Raw genomic sequence first — 22,573 nt, forward strand, 5'->3', positions numbered from 1 at the left:
AGAAGTTGGTTTATTAATCCTGACTAATAATCAAATCAATCAAAATACAAAATATAGCGTGACACTCTACGTACCAAAGTGAGCAACATCCACTTGGTCCAGTCGTCTTAGAGTGCATCGGCATATTTTTAAACTCTGGCTAAAATTAGCTGAAACACCCTGTATAAAGTGACTTTTGCTTAGATAGGTAGATTTATTGGGTACTTGTACGTATATTTAAATATCTTGTTGCGAGGTTTTGTGGATACATGCAGTAAACTTCGTTTCCAGAGACACTTTTTTTAGTTTTTATAAATTCTTATCTTGGCATTTGTGTATTCCATTGCACTTCGAATTTTTATTGTATATTTTGCAGAACTGCTGCTTTTTATATGCGATCTCCATTGCGACTACAATTTCGGTGGAATTACAATACGCAACCAGTGACAGCCGCTCCTGCGCAGTACATTGAAATCAAGGACAGCGTCACTGAGATTCTTCTCTGGCCGTCGCATATGTACAAAAATGCAAACAAGGTTTTCGAATGACAAAGTATCATTAACATATTTACTTGTTCACTTCACGGCGTTTACATTTATCATATGAAGGCATGTACTGTTTTGCTGGTTTAGCACTGATATAGTTCTAAAGTTCGCGTGATATTCTCTTTCTTAATAAATAGACAAAGAACATGGAAGCATTGATATCAGTTATTTTTGGCACAATTTTTAGGACATAAGAACATGTTCTTCTATGAGAAAAACTTATTTTACTTGTCTTGACAGTGCGTAGCGTTCAAGAATTTGCCTGCAGCGTCTTTGGCAATCGCAATGCAGTTATTATTCTTGTATGTGATCCCTGGACAAATTATGTGAGGAGGCCAAGTTCCAATGTGAGCCCCCCCCCCCTTCCCCCCCGAACGAAATTTCTGGCTACGCCACTCAGGCACATCCAGCCATATCCACTGAACTGGGGGACCATATTTTCATTTCTACTGAGCATGATGTTTGCAGACATGATCCTCAAATTATAGCCTGAGCAGTGGCTCAACCAGAGATGGTGCGGGGGGTACACTGGGCACGTGCTTAGGATGCGTCACAAGTGGTGTTTGCCACGCACCAGAATAATGACAGACCTATGGCCTCTGACCAATGACCAATATTCTATTTATTAGCAGGAATACTTTAACATCGTGCCGAACGAGGATGAATGGTCGGTTATTTCTTTTTTGTTTAAATCTAAATACTGAATTTAGTTTAGCAGTTGACTGTTGCAGTCATTTAGATGTTTCGCATGCATTTCATTAGGAAGACTAAGAGCTAAGACTTTCTTTAATGCCATGACCTTGACTTTCTTGATGTTGCTTTATACCATGTCCTCGTGTTGACTTTTGCACACGATATTTTTCAGGCACCTGCTTTATATAACGCAAGAAGGCAGCTGTAAGGACACAAGGATGTCAAAGAGCCAGCCCAGCGCGACTTCACGTAGTGCAGAGGAGCGCGCTCCAAAGAATCTAAACACATTGACATGCAATGTCTCCCCTAGAGCGCGGGCAACGGTAACGAAAGAATCGAAAGAACTGATTGAGAAAGACAGTGCAGCCGTCGCCCGGATACGAGACGCACCTGCTAGCCAGCTTGTGGGCCACCTCGAAGATGGTGGCCGTCTCCTTGGGGTCTTTAGGATCGAACAGCATCATGGTGTGGAAGTTGCCGTCGCCTACGTGACCCACCACGGTGGCCAAGATGCCGTGCTGCTGGATGTCCTCCATGGCGGCCGCCACCAGCGCCGGCAGCCGTGAAATGGGCACGCACACGTCGGTGACGTAGCAGCGCGTGTTTGGGCGCAGTGCGCATGTGGCGTAGAAGATGGCGTGCCGAGCCTTCCACAGCTTGCTGCGCTCCTCGGGCTCACGCGCAAACTGGAACTCCGAACCGCCGTTACCCTGTGCAATCTCGGTCACCGTGTCCACCTGTCCAAGGCAGGGCAGCCCCAGCACTTAGCTAATAAGGATACACTCCACCCAGGCACTTCCTAAATCTACTATATATCACAGTTTCGCTGTAAGGTTGAAGGAATGAATGCGATAGCAGCATGTTAGAATAAAACACGAAGTGTATGACTCGTGGCTGTACTGGTAGTATGAATTGAAGCAAACGTAAGCCCGCTAAATAAAAACGAGCTGTTGTGCTAGGAGTCCTGTGTTTGAATCCTGCCTTGGTACCATTTCATTTACGCTTATAATTATTGCCAACGTCTTTCTTAGCGATTTTACTACCAATTTTCTGTATCGGGTATGTTTCAAACCACTTCCTTGGACCGATCGGGGAGGTAGTAAGCAGCCGCGCCAATAAAATTAAGATATTTTCAGGTTTGGGCTCTGCTACTGTTCCGCAGTTTAAATATTTAGGTGTGAGAAGATTTAAGATAAAAGCATGCGCTGTCGGTGTCTTATTTCACGACATTTGTTTCTGAGCTGATGTTTTCTTAATTTCTAGGAATAATTTCGTCAAGAATGTAAGACGAATTATAAGTAACATTAATGATAGAACGATGCGACCTAGTAAGCCGCACATACGGCATACCATATAATGTACACACACCTACACATACACGGAAGCTAACGGCGATGCCGACAGCAGACATTCGCTTGGAGTATCTATACAATTGCTATGGCAATAAAACCAGTTGTGTTCTACCGAAACAGACAAGGAAAAATTGCCGTAAAAACCATCCCACCACGACAGCGGACGTTAACTGCACTAGCGCTCAAGCAGCGCTTTGCACTGCCACCGCCGAAACGCGTCATGTGCGAGGCGTGCACTGCAGCCTATTTCGCGCTCCCCTCTGGACATGCTGCCCCCTCTAGAAGCCCCGCCGCGAAGCCCGCCGGTGGCGCAGGTGCGAATGAATACTTAGACAAGATTTCCCATATATGTATGACGTGCATCCAATTCCGCCGAGCATCGGAGATATTCTAAAGGATTTCTTTGCATTGAAAAGTGGGAACCAGTGACCCATGTTACTTGGACGGCTCGTTTTGAAGTCGGTTCTTTCAGCACAACAGCGCAATGCTCTCTCATTAGACCACGGTCTGCCCAGTAACGAAGGGTGCCATTTAAGAAGTTAGGTGCGGACAGACAGACAGTCAGATAGAGAGAGAGAGAAGATGAAATTTTCGAAGAATGCTAATCGCACTTAAAGATGAACTAATCAAGGTAAATAATTTGTTTAGTTAATGAACTATTAAATAACTAATTAAATAAACAAGCACGATGTCTGACACGTACCGGCAAACATGAACAGTTGTCACTCCACGACCGCGGGCACTCGCTCTCGCAACGCGGGCGTCATGACGAGCGGCAGCAGCGGGGAGCGAATTCGCCTCAGTGTTGCCCCTCGCTTCAGCGCGAACGTGGTGCACGAGAACACAGCGCATACGATGCCATCGGCACGAAGTCGCCTAGCCTTTGCACTTACCGTAGGGCGCGCATGGGGGTCGCGCACGGCTGTGTTCAGCCGCGCCATGGGCAGCCACGGCCGGAGTGGATGCGCACTTTAACGAGAATGATGATTACCCAGAAGGATAGGCGGAACGAAGGGGCTCGACTTTTGTTGGTCAAAATCATACGAAATGACAGACAACGAAGCCAGAGAAGGCATCGGGGAAGTGCTATATTTATTGGGGAAATGCATAAATAATTAGATAAGGGAAATTGGAAGTGGACGAAGAGATAACTTGCTGCAGGTAGCGATCGAGTTGACATCTTCGCATCACGCGTGCGGTGCTCTGCCTGGTCAGCTTCTGCGACGCCATCCCTCCGGTCTTTTTTTTTTGTGTCTCTTTGGGTACAATATTAGGCCCGAAAGGGTTAGCCCGTGCCGCTCATGGCGAATGCTGCGGACACAGAGTGCCCTTTTAACCGCAGGTGTCGTGTGAGCACTGGAGCAGATCAGATGGCTAATTAACCATCGTATACTCTCTCACGGCATCGATACTGTCAAATTCAAGGCCTTCGCTATGCAATGAGCGAGAAGAATGGAGGGAACGGGGTGGGGGGTCAGCTATTAGTTAGTCACGATGACACGAAATGACTGGCTATGAAGCCAGTCAGCGTTGCTTTATTGTGTCATTTCGCATGATTGGATTACAATTAGACTACCAGCGAGACCAGAACCAAAGTCGCGCTTCCTGCGCAGCTAAACTGATTCAGAAATGCACACGCGATCACCGTAGATCATTAGTCAACGCGTCCACGACGCCAAAGCGTCAAGCTCGAATTACATGTTTCACAGTAAACCGCGCGCGTCCCACTGTAAGCGGGCAAAATCTTAGCGTTTTCGGCCTGGTAGAAAATCGGTTTATGACTTTGTTTATAACGTTGTAACAGCGGTGGCCGTGTCGTCGAACATTTGACTATAACTTTGTGTATATCGCAGTTGAACCATACTATAAACTAGCAATGCTGACGGGTGAAGAAACGAAGTGGATTCTGCGTTCTCAGAGTGCGTGGTGTACGCGTGGCTCTTGTTTTCGCATGTGCATGTCGGCCGTCAGCCCGAGAGTTTCTGTAGGACTTCTTATGGCTTATGTTTTTCATCGCGCGAGCGAAATAAATGCGGGCACAGTGTGACGCCCTTGCCGTGCCCTTCAGAGCCAGGTACTGTACAGTGAGGAGAGTTCGATATTATTCCTCCGAGAGACCTCACGAAACGTACGGAGTAGAACGTGGGATAAAAGGACCAGCAGGCTTCGGACTCTTCAGCGTTCTGCTGCGAGCACCTAACGCCACCAAAGCTACACACGCCCAGCCCACGCCTTCTCGCCGAGTCTGGTTTCGACTGGAGCACTGGCTCAGCCATGGCCATGCACTGTTTGACGCCACGCAAGACAAAATGGTAAGCACCTTCCGTAGGTGACGCTTAGATGCAGCGATCTCCAATGCAAGCATCAGAATGGCAAGTTGGGCCAGCTGGTTGGCCTTCGTGGTAAGGTTTGTAACAGCGCACCCAAGACAAGGACAACAGAAGGACTAAAACGACGTGTCGTCGAAGCGCCTTGTCGTCGTTTTATTCCTTCTGTTGTCCTTGTCTTGTGAACGCTGTTACAAACCTTATCATGAACTCCAATGCAAGTTCTGGGTTAAAGCGCGCGCCGAGGGCCCAGTCTTTTTTATATTCATATTGGACGTTTAACTGTCAGTTATATGATAACCCTAGTTTACTTGGATGAATGTCAGCCGGCCACAGACAACGTCGGATTTCGTTGAATGCATATTGGATTTCTTTGTCTGTTCATTGGCTGGCTTTTTTATGGTTGATTGTTTATGAGAACAATAAACTGATGTCTAAGTGCTAACTTTCCGCACTGGAATTGCCATCTTCTCGCAGGCTGACGCGTAAATTTTTAGTACGGCACACAAATACGTTATGTGAGGGTGGAGAAGGGCACAATATTTCCACGTTTCCTGGACCATGCAAAGTGGCTCGAACGGGCCGTGCACCAACCTGTTCGCGAACGGCCTGGTCAGAGGAGCCGTGAAACTCGAGGAAGAGGGTGGGGGCCTCCTTGTACTCGGTCTTGCTGTACTTGTTGCAAGCCTTGATGGTCGCCTCGTCGAGGAACTCGATGCGCGCCACGGGCACGTTGCACTGCAGGGTCTGCACCACGGCCTCGACGGCCGCAGTCGCGGTCGGGAAGGGACACGTGGCCGCCACGGTCACCTGCGGTCGAACAGCGCGACACTCTTGAAGTGGCACCTGGCGTGGTCCCACAGCTGTTCCTAACCCCGCATGTGTGGAGGCACCGAGCGTTTCACTTCGCTATCTCGTTCTTCTGTTGATTCTTGAGCGAAAGGACAAGAAACGGTATAGAGTAATTAATAAAAAAAGTTCTGGGGTCTTGCGTGCAAAAAGAACTATACGATTACGACGTAGGGGGCGGGGAACTCAGTATAAATTTTGGTCACCTGGGGTTCTTTAACGTGCACACAAATCAAGTACGGGGGAATTTTCGCCCAAATCGAAATGCGGCCGCCATGCTGGGGATCGAACCAGTGACCTCGAACTCAGCAGCGCAACGCCGTGGCCACTAAGCTACCACAACGGGCAATCTTTAAAACAAGCTTAAAGGCAGATAAATTGTGCAGTCTATCTTACGCTGACAGAACGTTTCGACGCTGCCGTTACAAACAGTACGTGTGCCAATATAAAATATATAAAAAATGCATTCAGCGGCTCTCACTTGCGGGAAGCCCAACCAATGTCTGAGGACGAGACGAATTGTAACCTCTATGAAACTGCCTCCTACGCTTTGAGACTGCATATACACAGCTTTCACTTTATGAAGAGTCCTTCGCAATATTTATTGGGCATAGCGACGCAGCGCAATACGTCTCTGTATGGGCAACACAGTAATGCCGACGCCTGCAGCAGTATACATTTCGTATATCGAAGCCGTTAGCGCGAAGCCTGGCGTAATATTTATAGACATACAATTTTTCTACTGGCAGGCCTGTTTCCTTACTTGCCTACAATATGATTAAAATATTCTAATTGCGAAAACACATTTATTTATTTATTTATTTACTTATTTATCCTCTAACCAGTAAATGAAGAATGGCGAGCTGAAGTAAGAAGTTAAAACATCCACAACGCACAAAGGAAGTGCGGAGATGGGTTTGCAGAAGGCTCACCCTACGAGCGACGGTCAGGAAAGGGCACGACGCTCCTCCCCTCCGCAACGCACAAAGGCGCTACGGCCGGGTTCGTAGACTCTCCGACACGGCGCAGAGAAGGCTCCATAGTCAGATCGCCAAACAAACGTGGGTTTGTTTCACTGCGCTTATGGGCAAAGGCTCACCGCAAGAGCGATCGAGTACGCGCGCCCGCTGCGCTAGGGCTAACCGGGAGGTGGTTCACCAAGCGCGAGAACGAGAAGTCGTGGCAGCAATGGTCCCATAAAACCACTTCTTTCCGGGCCTGCGAGAATCTGCTGGCCAGGGTTGCCAGGTTTTCGAGAGAAAAAGTAGCCAGAAAGGTCGCGAGCTGCGGCAAAATATGTAATTGGTAGCTAACAAAGTAGCCACGGTGCGACAAACCAACAATCTTCAATTTTTGACGCGAAAATAACGAAGAAAAAAGCGAGAAAGCACTGTAGTTTCCTGCTTCATGATGGTAAACAAAATTAACAGAACCAAACAAATGTTATCACATATTATTCTGTGATAATTTACCACAATTACCAGCCGACGTTCCCTGATAACCTTCGCCGCCCACATTCGTGCTTCCTTATAGCTGAAGCGGTGACGCCAACTTTGGTACAATAAACTGGCTGCAAGCCGTTCTTGCACCACGACAACTTCAAACGTTCCAGGGCAAGCAGTACGAGGTCACACACTACTCTCCCTCGTAGGCAGTCGCCTAGTCAGATAGACAGTAACACCGGTAATATCATGGCTGCCATGGCGCGTGTTCGGTTGTTGCAGTCGTTTCTGGCGCTAAGAACCATAGTTTTTGAAGTTCACTATGAGAACCGTCGCTGGGGGTGTATAGGGGTACCAGATATTCCTTCCGTCGTATGAAGGACGCAAGAGCATTAATTTTAGGATTGGTTAATTCCTGTTACTCAGAGGGAGCTCCTTGGTTCTATTAAATTATCTTCTGATCATGACAGTACTTGACTGCCCGAAACGTTGTTTTTTTTCAGCCAACGAGCATTGAATATGAAGCATCTCGGGCAGCCCTGGACATCCCAGGTAAAGTCGAATAGGCTCGCTGACCATGTGGCGGCTATGATATATTCTCAGCTAATGAATTCTCCCGGAGCTCGCAAGACACAAAAGCATGGCTTACAAGATCTGATGTTTGGGGCTGTGGCTTCGAGGGGGCCGTCTTGGGGTGTGTGATTTTGACAGTACCTATGCCATTTACTACTGCCAAAGGTAGCCAGAAAGTAGCGAAGTCGCCAAGTACGATTTTGGGTCGCCAGGAGCCTCTAAATGTAGCCAATTTGGCAAGAAATCGCCAGACCTGGCAACTCTACCACGGCGATGAAGACGCAGCGGAAGAGAGCTCGGGTAGAGAGCGCGCCCGGGGGCGGCCACTCAGGAGGCCAATCAGAGCGCGTCGCGGTGACGCTTGCTCCGGCGCAGATTCGACCCCGGAAGGGAGAAGCACGGTTTGCGCGGGAAATTAGCAACGGTGCGCTGGCCATGTCCGCCATGTTGCCGATATGGTGGCGGTTGCCGGAGTTTGAGCTAAGCACCACGTGCGAGCCGGGGAACGAGGCGCGGGAAGGCACCTCGATCTCCACAAAAGAAAGAAAAAAGCATTCGCAGGAACATCGCGGCAGTAGCTTATGCAGTGGGTAAAAGTGGCATGTCACCTTTTGGGGCGGCATTTGTAACGCTAGATATTGTTTTCTGAGTAACGATCCTAGTTTGAAGCAGGAAACAAGTCTCTTGGAACATATAGTCACCTTATCGCTGCGAAAACATTCGGGATTTGAACATTTGCTGTCATGCTTTCTGAAATTTGCATTTAGGAAAAAGAGAAGCCCATTACCGCTAGATATGGTGCAACGTTACCAAATGAACACACAGACAGCAGAGTGTGAATGTGGGGGCACCGTTGCCACATCGTTGCCCTGAATGGGATATAAAGCTCACAGAATATTAGGGGTGAATATTTGAATATTCAAAATTTTGAATATAGATCGAATAGTCCTTGCTATTCGATTCATATTCCATTCAAGAATTCGCTATTCGAAATTGTCGAATATTCGTTTTTGTTCGAATATTCAACACACTGAACAACACTTGGAAATCACGAGGGAGGAAGCCAATGCAAGTGATTACTGTTCCGAGTGATTTTGCTGCCGGAGGGCAGCGGTTGCTGCGCGGAGCCATCCGTTTCCGGTCTAAATCACGAGGCAGATAATATCTGCAAGGAGTGCCTTGCTTTTAGAATGTCTTAGAAAGGTTAATGTTAATGCTTAGAAAGGTTTAGAATGTTTTAGAAAGGTTAATTTCGCGTCCAAAATTATGCCTAAAAATTTAGGCATAAGCAAAACTGCTTATGAACAAAAGCTTCACGGATACGTGCCTCGATACACATGACATGGTCACTGGTGGATCGACCCTGCCAAAACCCGCACTGGTGTGGCTCGAGCAATTTGATTCGAGGAAGTTGAGTAGGCGACAGTTAATTTTTTCGAATACTTTGCAGAAGCAACTTGTTAATGCTATAGGTCTGTAACTTGATACAGAGGAAGGATCCTTTCCGTGCTTCAGAATTGGAATTATAATAGCCTCCTTCCGAACAGAGGGGATCTCGCCAGAAAACCATATAACGTTATAAAGGGAAAGGAAGGTTCTTGTGTTTCGGAGGGTAGTTGTTTCAACATCTCATATATTACGCGGTCTGAACCTGGGGCGGATGTATTACAACAGCTCAGTGCTGCCTGCAATTCTGCTATGCAGAATGGTTCATTGTACGCCACACTTTTTGCACATTTTCTTTATAACTTTTGGTGTTGAATTCGCGTTTCGTACTTTAGGAAGGTTTCGGAGTAGTATGAGGAGCTCGATATATGTTCAAGATGTGCTCCAAGAAAGTTGGATTGAGCTTCCAGGCTTTCTCCGTGGCTATTTACTAAAGGCAGGGAATACGTTTGTTGCACATTAACTTGCTTCACTCTATTCCAGACTTTACTCTCATCTGTGTACGAGTTAATGCTTGATATAAACATTGCCCAATTCTCTCGTCTTGCTTGTCGGCGCGTTCTCCTTGCCTGGGATTTGACATGCTTAAAGTTTTCCAGGTTTTCTGATGTTGGCGAATCGCGAAGCAGCGCCCACGCTTTGTTCTGGTTCCTCCGTGCTTGCCTACATGCATCGTTCTACCAGGGAACACGCCGCTTGGAACCCATGCCGCTCGCCTGAGCAATACATTTACAGGCGGCATCAAGTATAAAAGTTGTAATATATGTCACGGCATCATCTATGGTTATAACAGACACCTCAGTCGACATCATGTGAGTTAGAGTTCGGTACCCTTCCCAATCGGCTGAGTCAACCTTCCAGCGATGGACCTGCGGGGGAAGTTGATCTTGTTTCGGCGTACTTCGCATCATTGGGAATCGGTCACTCCCATACGGGTTATTAAGTACACTCCATGTACAATAGGGTAAAAAGCGTCGGCGATAAAATGCTAAGATCTATGGCAGAATATGACTTGTTAGCCAGGGTAAAATATGTGGGCTCCTTCGTATTCAAGAGACATGCTCCAGATGAAAAAAAAGCAGCTGTTCAATAACGCGACCTCGCGCATCACAGCGTGAATCGCTGCACAAACTACTGTGTGCATTAAAATCACCGAGAATCAGATACGGCTCTGGGAGCTCATCTATTAATCATTCTAAATCGCGTCTGTGAAGCTGATAATGTGATTGTATGTACTAGCAGCAGATGGTAAAGACTTTATTTAAAAGTACGGCTCGAATGACCACTGCTTCAAGGGCCATGTGGAGCTTCAAGTGCTGACACGCTACACTTCTATCAGCAATGATGGCTACAGCGCCAGATGATGCGACAGCGTCCTCGCGGTCTTTCCGGAAAGTCATGTATTGTCGGAGGAAGTCGGTGTGCTCGGAAGGTAGACGGGTTTCTTGCACACACAGCACTTTAGGTTTAAACTTAGATAATTTCTTGGCCGTCATCTCGGTTTCTTAATAGTCCTCTAACATTCCACTGTATGATGTCGTCCATGTTGAAAAGAAAAGACAAATTGTGCTGTGTGTCAAAAGCGAGAGAGTGAATTACTTTACAGAACTTTTGTTAGGCCCTGCAATTGGTGTTTTGTCTTTTCTGGAGCGGTTAAGAGAACCTCACCGCTCCTTAGATGCTGCCTGCGCCGCATGGCTTGGACTGGCGTCCATAGCCGCTTGCGAGGCACTGGACACCCGCTCCAGAGAGCGATGTGTGCGTCGCGTATCCTTCATCTCAAGCGACGAAGTCTTCGCCCCCACCTGGCCGGAGGTCGACAGGACCCCTGTGGCCTCTTCGGTGCCCTGTCTGCTGCCAGAGCTTGAACAGGCGACTTGTGTGAACACTTTGAGAGATGGCCGGGCAGCGTTGGCTGCTCCCATCGTAGAGGCGGGTGGCGTTAGCCTCGGCATCCTAGGCGTGGTCCGGGCTGCCGCCAGAGGCCGTTGTGGTGCCGCCCCCCATTATACCACCTAAGCGAAAGATGTTCACATTGTGAATAGCGAGGAGACCCGCTGTCGTGCTTCACTGAATGTTATATTCTCCTTAATTTTTACAGTTATTTCCTTTTATTTCTTCCAGACTGGACAAGCTTTGGAGAATGCAGGGTGACTGCCGTCGCAGTTCGCACAATGTACCTCATCGTTATTGCAGTCTTGAGCAGAGTGACCGGTTGTAACGCACTTTGCGCACATAAGCTGCCCTCGACAGCTCTGGGATGCGTGACCAAATCTCTCACATTTCGCTGGCATGAATCTCTGGTTGCAAGAGTCTCGGGTAAAGTAGTTGAACACAAAGTGAGTATAAGATGCTTCGTTGGGATTTCATTGTCATCCCGTCTGATTTTGATGCGCAGCACATGGATTACGCCTTGGTCCTTCCATCCATACAGACAGACAGACAATGAACTTTTATTCAGGTCCTGAGGGACTAGCCGGCGGAGACCCGTTGGGGCCCCCGGCTCGCCGCTGGCTGCTCCCATGTCGGAATCGGGAGGCCAAGCTTCTCCGCTCTTTCACGGGCCCTCTGGACGGCCATGGACTGGAGCTTTAGTTGCGTACTAGATATGGCCTCGTCCCAGTCCAGTTCGCTGGTGAGGGACGTATCCCGTAACGCAGGACACTGCCAGAGCATATGAGGTAGAGTGCTAACCTCCCCACAATCCGGGCACAGTGGGTCAATTTCTGGATAAATCCTGCTTAACGAACCTCGCGAGGGATATGACCTCGTGTGAAGCATCCTAAGCGTGATCGATTGAGATCTGCATAGATTTGGGTGTGGAGGCGGGAAGCGCCTGCGTTCCTCTTTATAGTGGGAGACGATCTCATGAAATGTTAGTTCTTCATTCAATGTCATTAAGTCTTCATCTGATACCACGCCTTTGACTGTGTTGATGGTCCTATGTGCGCTCACAGAAACAGGGATGTTACCAAAGGCTATGAGGTTTGCGAGTCTGTTGTACTGTTCCTTGTCTTATAGTTCGCGGAGTAAATCTTCACTTGCGATCTTTGTTACCTTATAACCAGCTGCAACGATCTCTTTTAGGCACTAGGCCACAAGTAATGGTAAAATTGCTCTAGCTTTTGTAGATAGCTGTTCACAGTGAAGGACGTGGAATTTCGGGAAAGTTTTTTGCTGTTGTATAAGAATAGCGAGGTTGCGTCGGTGTGTACCCTTTTTGAGGCACGATCGGGCGAAAACGGTTTCGAGGATCCCATAAAAAAGTGATTTCTTCGGCAACGGCGTCTGCCACCCCCCACGGACCTCAACAAGGGGACGTGGCAAAACATGTAAACAAGTCTGCACAACGCCGGCAGTATGCCGTTACTATAAGCCGATATGGCATACCGAAGTTAGAACAGCCACACCAGGTTAACCCTTGCCGCCAGGAAATGTCGATGTGAATGAAAAATATGAGAAGACAGGAAAGATTAAAAGTGGAAAAGAAAGTCGAAGATGAGGGTAGAGAGAAAGGAAAAGGCGCTTGTCGATTTTCTCCAGGTGGGTCAGTCTGGAGGCGCCGTCTATGTGAAGCAGAGGCCAAAGAAGTGTGTTGCCTCCGCCAGGGGCCTTAAAGGTCCAAACACCCAGCATCGCCTCAACGCCCAGGATCCCCATTTCCACATACACGGCTAAGCAGCGCACGGCTACACGCGGGAGGTTCCAATACTCGTGTGCTTGGTTAGTGGTGTCGCAACACACCAAACGCTTGCTGACGCGGACGCCCCTGCGGGGGACGTTCTATGTGAAGCGATATCCGTTCATGAAATGCCACACTCGCAATGACGAAATCTGGCGGTTGGTCAGCAACCTTAGGCGCTTACGGCGTACGATAAGTATGTCGAATAATTTGCAGGGACGCTTTCAGACCTGAATTATGGGGTTTTACGTGTCAAGACAACAATGTGATTATGGGGCACGCCGTAGTAAGGGAATCCGGAAATTTGCACCACCTCGTATTCATTAGCGGGGACCTAAAACTAAGTACACGGGTGTTTTCGCGCTTCGTCCCAATCTACATGCGGCCGCCGTGGCCGGGATTCGATCCCGCGACCTCGTGCTCAGCAGCCCAACGCCATAGCCAGTAAAAAACCATGCCGGGTAGGAATGGTTTTGTTTGCTTGAATATTGGCGCGATGCCATCTGCGCCCAACCACGCTGACGACGAAGAAGACGACCTCGTGCGTGCAAGCGAGGTGCTAAAGAAGAAGAAGCCTGAACTGAACGCTTGTCCTAATTGTATCGAATAAATACCGCTCTCCGCTCTTGTCTCAAGTGCGCCGTGACACTGGTGGAGGTGCTGGGTATCGGATCATTGCCTAATGATAGGGACGGCTCCTGCGAGTAGTCCTGCATCCAGACCTTCAAGAAATCATCAACGCGTCGAGATACCTGTCCACCGCGCAAGCCGCCGCCTGCAAGGTCTGTGCCCGGAATTCGGCCTCTTGCAAGGAACGTTGTCAACGACCTCACCGACTCGGGAAATAGGGCTTGCAAGTTCATCGACTGTTAAAACTATCTAGTCCCCACAAACTTTCACGATGACACGTATGAAGACGCCGAAGACTGGCTGAACCAGTACGAACGCGTAGCTAAGGTCAATCAGTGGCGTCCGGACCAGAAGCTTTCCAATGTGTACTTCGCTCTTGAAGGTAGCGTAAGGTCGTGGTTCCAAAGTTACGAGGCGCATTGGACAACGTGGGACGAATTTTGCCGTCGGCTACTTGATACCTTCGGAAACACTAATCACCGAGATAATGCACAGCGCCTTCTCGAGTTGCGCATTCAGAAGCCCGAAGAAAGTGTTTCTATCTGTGCCGAGGAGATGTATCGCTTGTTTCGCCGCGCGGATCCGAACATGCCTGATTCGAAGAAGCTGAGCCATCTCATGCGCGGCGTCAAAGAATGGCCATTCGCTGGTCTCGTGCGTAACCCGCCAACAGCAGCGGAGGAATTCATTAAGGAAGCCATATCAATCGCGCGGGCGCTCCCGCAGCGTTGCCGGCAATACGAACGCCTGACTAACTACGTGCCTGCAGGAGCCGCAGTACTCAAAGTGACAGAGGAGACCTCGCTGCGTCAACTGATAAGAGACATCGTGCGAAAGCTTGCGAAGTAAACTGCGACACCGAAGGAGTTTACGGTGCCTTCGGTCGCTGAAGTTTTCGCCAGGAAATTCGGCAAGTATTTTCATCTGCTGAGCCACTCCACGAGCCGTTTCCAGAGCCACACTTTGAGCCACGCGCCTATAGCTACGCAGACGCTGTTCATCGCCCGCTTTCTACCATGCCATTACAGCCACCTGTAATACACACAGCAATAGCTGGCCACCAGCGACCAGCTATTGCTGCCTGGATACCGAGGGAGCATTTCAGGCGACCCCAGCTTCACAGGACCGACGAATGGCGCACTGCTGATCGCCGACCACTGTGTTTTCACTGTGGCGAACCAGGGCATATTTATCGTTTTTGCCCTCATCGCCAGGGTGACATTGAGGAAATCTCACCTGCCACTCCGCGATAGTTTATAGAGAGACATCCACACTTCGACGACAGTGCCACTCGGCAACAAGGCAGCTCAGCTAATCTCCGGTCGCGCTCGCCGTTTCCGTTACGTTATTCTTCGCCGAACCGTCGCAGTATCGCCGACGTGGTAAGAAGTCGCTCTTCATGCCCACGGCGGGAAAACTGAAATCGGCTACCTCCGGGGGGAAGGTTGCAAGTCGTGGAACCGCCTAAAATCCCCCATCATTACAGATAAACGAGCAGGGCAACCCGAACAAACGGAACACCGACGAATTTGTGAGTGCCGACCTACTCTTAACGATTGATGGGCACGACGTGACAGCTTTAGTTGATAATGGCGCAGACTTTTCCATAATGAGTCAGCAGTTGGCAGACCGGCTTAGGAAAGTCAAAATGCAATGGACAGGACCTTATATTCGAAAGGCCAGGGGCCAGATAATGATAAATACCGGAAAATGTACTGTATGACTCGAGATAGGATATACAGCTTTTATCGCCACTTTTATCATTTTAAAAGAGTGCTGCAGATCACTCATCCTTGGAATGGACTTCTTCCAGGAGTACGGCGCCGTGGTTAAAATACGGGCCGGTGAGATAACTTTGTGAACTAGTACAGACACGAGCCACGACAAAGAGCGCCAACGTACATCGTTGCGTGTCGCCGACGACGACGTCTGCAGAACACTACTATCATGCAGCCTTGTCTCCGTCAGTTGCGGAGCACAGTTGAACAAGGATGCTGTAGCCGAACAATTAACTGCACTTCTGTTCCATCAGGGTGTTGCCATCGCTCGGGGTATCGCAAGCCTAATCGGTGGTCGCACAGAGGTACTACTGACAAATTTCACCAATGAACGCCGGCACATCAGTAAAAGCACCGATGTGGCATAGTTTGACGAAATTGACCGCGTTCAACACTGCTTTGCTGTAAAAGAGGAATCAACTACCGATACGATGCCACGTGCACCCGTCGTCGACGTTGACCCCGGTTTAGCGCCGCAACAGAAACAAAGCCTCAGGGAACTGCTTGGCGATTTTAAAGACTGCTCTTCTACAATGTCCCCAGTGCGTCAAACACCACTGACGAAACATCGCATTACTACGGAGGAAACAGCAATACCCATCCGACAGCATCCGTATCCCGTAGCTGTGAAAGAGCGTCAAGCAATATAGCAGCAAGTCAAGAAAATGCTAGAGTATGATGTCATCCAGCCGTCAAAAAGCCCTTGGGCATCGCCCGTGGTACTCGTTAAGAAGGATCGTAGTCTGCATGCGGTTCTGTGTCGATTATCGCAAGCTCAATCGGGTTAGGAAAACATATGCGTATCCCTTACCACTGCTGCGTCTGGGTCGAAAGCCCCAAGGGTAGCGTTGGCCTCGCGGCCTGGGGCACAACTGGAAGCATCCGAAGGTCCTGGCAAAGCATGAGTCGACTGCTAACAGAACAACTTGTTTATTCTAGCATCGCAAAAGAGCGGCCGGTCAGGTCGACCGAAGTGGAGAGACGGGAGAGCACGTTACTCGACGGAAGAAATCGGAGCCTCTGTCGGCGTCCGGGGCAGCTGCTTTTATACTCTCGGAGATGAGGGCAAGAAGGAACGGCTCCGGATGGGGCGCACGTGACGGCGGGGCACGGACACGCTGAGAGACACGTTGAGACAAGATGTGACGCATCCGCCGGGCCGGCGCTGGTCAGACATCCTCGTTTCACACTTGGGGAGCTCGTCTCCCCGGCTGCCGCGCTTTTACAAGCGTGGGCACCAACATGCACACACACTCACACACACACACGAAGACACGTGGCATTGAAACATGCCTGGACGCGCTTGGCAGGAAGCGTTACGGCAGCGCTGAACGGGCCAAAATGTCCGCCGCTTTGAATGAAGCCCCGGCGTCCATTGCATCCGCGCCGGCTATAGCGCGCGTCGTAGGCGAAACGTAACAGACCGCCCCGCCGGGAGAAGGAGATCCCGATGGTCAGGGGACTGCATCCACTGTCCGGAGGAATGTCGCTCGATGATGCTCAAAACCGAAGTCGGTCGTCCTTCGGCGTTTCTTGAGCGCAGCGCACAGAGAAGGCCTCGTTCTCACGTTCAGGTTCACACAGGACACTGCAAAGTGACTTCGGGAGAGTTGCCATTTTTGTTCTCGTTCGCAGCAAGCATTAGAACTACGCCGAAACTCAACCGCTCAGTCAGCAAGCACGACACAACCCTCACTAAGCCCTGCCAGGCTCTTTCCCCTTTTATACTACTGCCTAGTTCCATACAGTAGTCTAGCAGCACTCAGAACGCGTCCACAAATTGGAAAATTGCGCTAGAAAGCACGTCATGACTTTGAAACACTAAACAAAAGCAATATGTTAAAAATCCTGCCTCAGGAAGAAAACATCAGTAACAAACAACTTTGAGGCTGATTCCTACGTTAGGGGCCTCGACTTAAGCCGTCGGCGTTACCGTTGAGACTCCCCTTTTTGTAACACACCTCAAAGGAATATTGTTGCAAAGCGAGGCTCCAGCGCAGGAGGCGGCCATTTATGGAAGAGATGGTCTGCAGCCATTGGAGAGGGCAATGATCCGTCTCGAAGCATGCGAAGCGGAGAGCACAGCGAGCGACCGTACACCAGCTCAGCTGGCGAAAACCCCGTAGCCACATGCGGCGCGGTCCTTAATGTAAACCTCACCCCAGGCAGACACAGCTCCCAGTCAGTTTGTTGTTCAAACCACAATGCTCTCAACACGAGCTTCATGACGGAGTGGAGCTTCTCAACGGAATTCGACTGTTGGTGGTACACTGAGCTGTGTAACAGCTTTACCCCACACCTTTCGAGAAAGGCTGTCGTCAAAGCGCTAGTAAACACTGTGCCCTGATCTGACTGGATTTCCGCAGGAAAACCCACTCGCGCAAATATGGACAGTAGTCAATTGACTATCTCAACTGAGCTGAGTTCTTTAAGCGGCACTGCTTCAGGGAGCTTTGTCGCTGGGCAGATCACAGTCAAAATGTGTCTGTACCCCGTAGTTGTTTCCGGCGGAGGTCCCACTGTATCATTAACGAGCCGTCTAAAAGGCTCCGTAATGATAGGTACCAACTTCAACGGCGCCCTCGATTTGTCCCCTGGTTTGCCCACCCGCTGACAGGTGTCACATGTCCTCACAAACTGGTCTGCGTCCCGAAAACACCCTGGCCAATAGTACTCTTGCAAGAGACGGTCCTTAGTTTTCTTAACTCCTAGGTGTCCGGACCACGAACCCCCATGCGACAAGCGCAACAGACCCTGACGGTAGCACTGAGGCACAATCAGCTGATCGAACTCCACTCCCCTGCGGTCTTGGTACTTCCGGTACAGGACCCCACCTCTTTCCAGAACACGAGCATTTTTCTTGGCGATACCTTCCTTGACATTGCAGCGCATGTTTTCTAGGCTGCCATCCTTTTTCTGCTCGGCTATCAAAGCTGACCGGCTGACTTTTAAGCAACCTATTCAGTCCTTCTGACGTAGGCTCGATGAGCAAATCTGCAGATAGCTCTTATAACTTTCCCGTGTCGGGCATTTCCTCTCCAGTATCTGGTGCCTTCAACGCTACAGGCTCAATTTTATTCGGAGCACTCTGAATATCAGCTTGCTGCGCCTCCAACCCTTTCTCATTGTTCGACAACGTCGGCCCCGCAACTACCGCCTTTGCAGCGAGCTCCCGAACTCTCGATCTGGTTAAGGCCTGAACGCTAGCCTCACCAAACAAAAGCCCCTTCTCGCGCAGGAGGTGATCGGACCTGTTCGAAAATAGGTACGGGTGCTGGGGGGGCAGCATAGATGACACTGCGGCCTCCGTCTCAAGTGCTCCGAAAGGTCCTTCATTAAGCACTTTTGCTACGGGCAGACACACGCTATGAGCTTCCACGGCTTGCTTGATCCATGCGCACTCGCCCGTGAACATATTGGGTTCTATGTAAGAGGGGTGAACTACAACCATTGTAGCTGCGGAATCGCGAAGCACTCGGCACTCTTTCCCGTTCACGAAGAGGTCTCGCATGTAAGGCTCGAGAAGCTTCATGTTCTCGTCAGTGCTGCATAATGACAAAAACACGACTTTTGTTTTTGTTTCTGGACACTGCGCCGAAAAGTGACCCGGCTTCTGGCACGTATAACAAACGCGCGCTTGCCTCGTCTCGAACCGCTTTCTGCGTTCAGCTTCGGCTGCCGCCGTCTCCTTACGTTTGGTCGGACTGCTTTCACTCGCATCCACACTACGTGTGTCCCCCCTTGCTCTCAGGGGTGTGAATTTCGGCCTCTCAAACTTGGAGCCAAATTCACCCTTTTGACCGTCTTTAGCTCCGCGAGCCCGACGCGTCACAAACTCCTCGGCTAGCTCGGCGGCTTTAGCCACCGCACTAATGTCTGGCCTATCCAAGACCCAGTACCGCACGTTCTCAGGTAACCGACTATAAAACTGTTCCAGCCCGAAACACTGCAGAACTTTCTCGTGGTCACCAAACGCTTTCTCTTCTTTGAGCCACTCCTGCATGTTTGACAAAAGTCTGTAGGCAAACTCTGTATATGACTTACTTCTGCCTTTCTCATTTTCCCGAAACTTCCGACGGAACGCCTCCGCTGACAGCCTGTACTTTTTTAGCAGACTCGATTTCACTTTGTCGAAATCCTCTGCCTCCTCTCTCTTCAAGCGAGTGACTACGTCGGCCGCCTCGCCGGGTAACAAAGTGAGCAAGCGCTGTGGCCACGTTTCCCGAGAGAACCTCTGCTTCTCGCACGTTCGCTCAATGTTAACCAGGAACAAACCAATGCCCTCTCCAAGCTTAAACGGCCGCATCAGGTCAGGCATTTTGAACAATACTCGTTCTCCTGCACCGTGTGCCTGACTTCCATTACGATTGCGTTCCATCTCTACCTCGAGCGTGTTGACGGTCGCGCTCTTTTTCTTGTTGCTCTCGCTCTTTCTGTTCTTTACGTTCACGCTCATCTTTCTCTTTTTGCTCTTTAAGTTCGCGCTCCTGTTTCTCTTTTTGCTCTTTAAGTTCGCGCTCCTGTCTTTTTGCCCTCTCCTCAATGGTCTCAAGGCATTCCGACAGCTCGTCACCCTCAGTTTTGAACTCAAGAATAGCCCTTAGCAGTTCTTGTTTTCTGAGTTTGTCTGAGACATCCAGACCCAACTCTCTTGCAAGCTCCAGCAATTTCGGTTTGCGCAACGACTTCCAATCGATGGCTGCTCTGAATGCTGCTTTCTCTACTGCCTACTATTGTCTTGCCGCAAACTAACCCCGCAGCAACGACAACCACAATTACCAGCTCTGTTTCTGGCACTAACAAAAGCCTGGCAAAACTCAGAAGAAGAAAGTACCGCACTCACCAAACCTCGCAGCCAAGAATTCAGCGCAGTCGTTCCGCTGCAGGCAACCAGTCATCACACAAGGCTCGCTGCACAGCTCCCGTATGGTCGTTGTGCTGCTCAGCATACAGTCGACCGCATATCTTCGCTGCTGGCTTCCGTTGTCGCGATCTCAACGCTGGCAAACAGTTGTTGCAATCTCACCGCTGGCACGAGTTGTTACAATCTCACCGCTGGCACCAGTTGTTGCATCAGAGTCGCAAGCCCCAAGGGTAGCGTTGGCCTCGCAGCCTGGGGCACAACTGGAAGCATCCGAAGGTCCTGGCAAAGCATGAGTCGACTGCTAACAGAACAACTTTATTCTAGCATCGCAAAAGAGCGGCTGGTCAGGTCGACCGAAGTGGAGAGGCGGGAGAGCACGTTACTCGACGGAAGAAATCGGAGCCTCTCTCTGCGTCCGGGGCAGCTGCTTTTATACTCTCGGAGATGAGGGCAAGAAGGAACGGCTCTGGATGGGGCGCACGTGACGGCGGGGCACGGAAACGCTGAGAGACACGTTGAGACAAGAAGTGACGCATCCGCCGGGCCGGCGCCGATCAGACCACCTCGCTTCACAGTTGGGGAGCTCGTCTCCCCGGCTGCCGCGCTTTGACAAGCGTGGGAACCAACATGCACACACACTCACACACACACACGAAGACACGTGGCATTGAAACATGCCTGGACGCGCTTGGCAGGAAGCGTTACGGCAGCGCTGAACGGGCCGAAATGTCCGCCGCTTTGAATGAAGACCCGGCGTCCGTTGCATCCGCGCCGGCTATACCGCGCGTTGTAGGCGAAACGTAACACCACACATCGATGATTCCCTCGACAGGCTACGACATGCACGTTACTTCTCAGCAATGGACTTAAAAAGTGGGTACTGGTAAATAGTGGTCGATGAGCGGGATCGCGAAAAGACTGCTTTTGTGACGCCTGATGAGCTCTATAAATTCAAAGTTCTCCATTTTGGTTTGTGCTCCGCCCCAGCAACGCTCCAAAGGCTAATGGATACTGTTCTCTCAGACATTAAGTGGAATACTTATTTAGTCTATCTAGGTGATGTCATTGTTTATTCTGCCACATTTGATGAACATCTCAGACGGCTACGGTCAGTACTTCAAGCCATACGGTCCACTGGGCTTCCGCGGTCATCCAGTGACGTGTATTCGTGTTTGCCTGTGCGCGCGTGACACGGTGCACGTTAATTCAGCAAGCAAACGAATCTTTACGGCAGCTTATATGGCCAATAAAGATACTAACCTTACTTCCTAATGCTGTCGAATAACTTGCTATTCCAATCGAAGCTTCAATTTCGGGAGAAAGTGTTTTCTTTTGCAACAAAGATTCTGCTGAAAGTGTATTGAAGATTGGCTTGGCCGAGTCACTGATTAAAGGAATAAAGAATGTTGGAGCAAATTTAAAACCATAAGTGAGATATGGAGTAAGCAAAATTTGTAGAGGCAGCTAATGTGTCAGCTGCTATACAAGAGGGACGCCTTTAACAACGCAGAACGACACCCGTGCGGCCTAAGAACGAGATAGAAGAGGTTGATGATAACAAAGGGAGAGAGGTCGGCCTGAGGCAGATTTTTGTATAGCCAGTTACTCTGCCTGGAGGGAAAGGCAAGAGAAAAAGAGAGAGGAGAGATGATGGTTGACGAAGACAGCTGCAGAAGGAATATGCAAAATAAGTACCGGGAATGTCTGCCTGGCTTGAACTGCAGACCTGTAGTCTTCAAAAAGTCAAGAAAGGCCTACATTGCCACAAAAGAAAATATACGGTCATTCCAAGGGCACAATATATGCCATGAGCACTTTTTATGGCGTATTATGGCTTAATAAAGATTTCTAAGCGAAATTTCGAAAGACCCAATACACAAGGAAAGCAGACTGTTCGACGTCTACAGCATTTTTTTACATTACATTTGGTAACTCCCGTGCTAGAGCGTTTGTTACGCTGCACCTGAGCTTCTGGAACGTGCACTGAATATTCGCTGCGCGAGTGTATTTATTTATTTATTTATTTATTTATTTATTTATTTATTTATTTATTAGGTACTTTCATAGAAATGTGGCATCTGCGGTCGCTCCGATCCAGCTGGTAAGTTTTGTGCTCAGCGGCAGAACATTATAGCCATTTGAGTCAGAGCGACGGGCGAGTGCAAGGCTGAGTGCTTTCATCTGATACTATCGTTTCGCTAAGAGGCTACTGAATTTCTCTGGTTTAATTCTTATCTGGTAGCCTGTGGGGGTGCCCTTCTTTTTGGGTGATAACTGACGTCGGCTTCCTCGCTACTACGAGAAAAGCATTGAAAGACTCTGGTAACATGGACTTCATTTCCGAGTAGCTCGCTTCGAACAATATCCTACTTGCCTTTGGGATCAGCTTTATCCTCCAACTTTTACATACGCT

At 49.5% G+C, this 22,573-nt stretch overlaps 1 protein-coding gene across 4 annotated transcripts in view; it reads right to left on the reverse strand.

Annotated features, from left to right (window-relative positions):
• Window positions 1-22,573, reverse strand: part of LOC142580046 (putative D-lactate dehydrogenase, mitochondrial) — a 104,893-nt gene that overhangs the window by 28,243 nt on the left and 54,077 nt on the right. For all 4 annotated transcript variants that reach the window (XM_075690795.1, XM_075690796.1, XM_075690797.1 and 1 more), the window contains 2 exons: window positions 5,491-5,706; window positions 1,608-1,954 (listed from right to left, as the gene is read on the reverse strand). In XM_075690795.1, the coding sequence (XP_075546910.1) occupies window positions 1,608-1,954; window positions 5,491-5,706 (563 nt within the window). The remainder of the gene's footprint in view (window positions 1-1,607; window positions 1,955-5,490; window positions 5,707-22,573) is intronic.

This window comes from Dermacentor variabilis, chromosome 4 (genome assembly GCF_050947875.1).
Source record: "Dermacentor variabilis isolate Ectoservices chromosome 4, ASM5094787v1, whole genome shotgun sequence".
NCBI lineage: Eukaryota > Metazoa > Arthropoda > Arachnida > Ixodida > Ixodidae > Dermacentor > Dermacentor variabilis.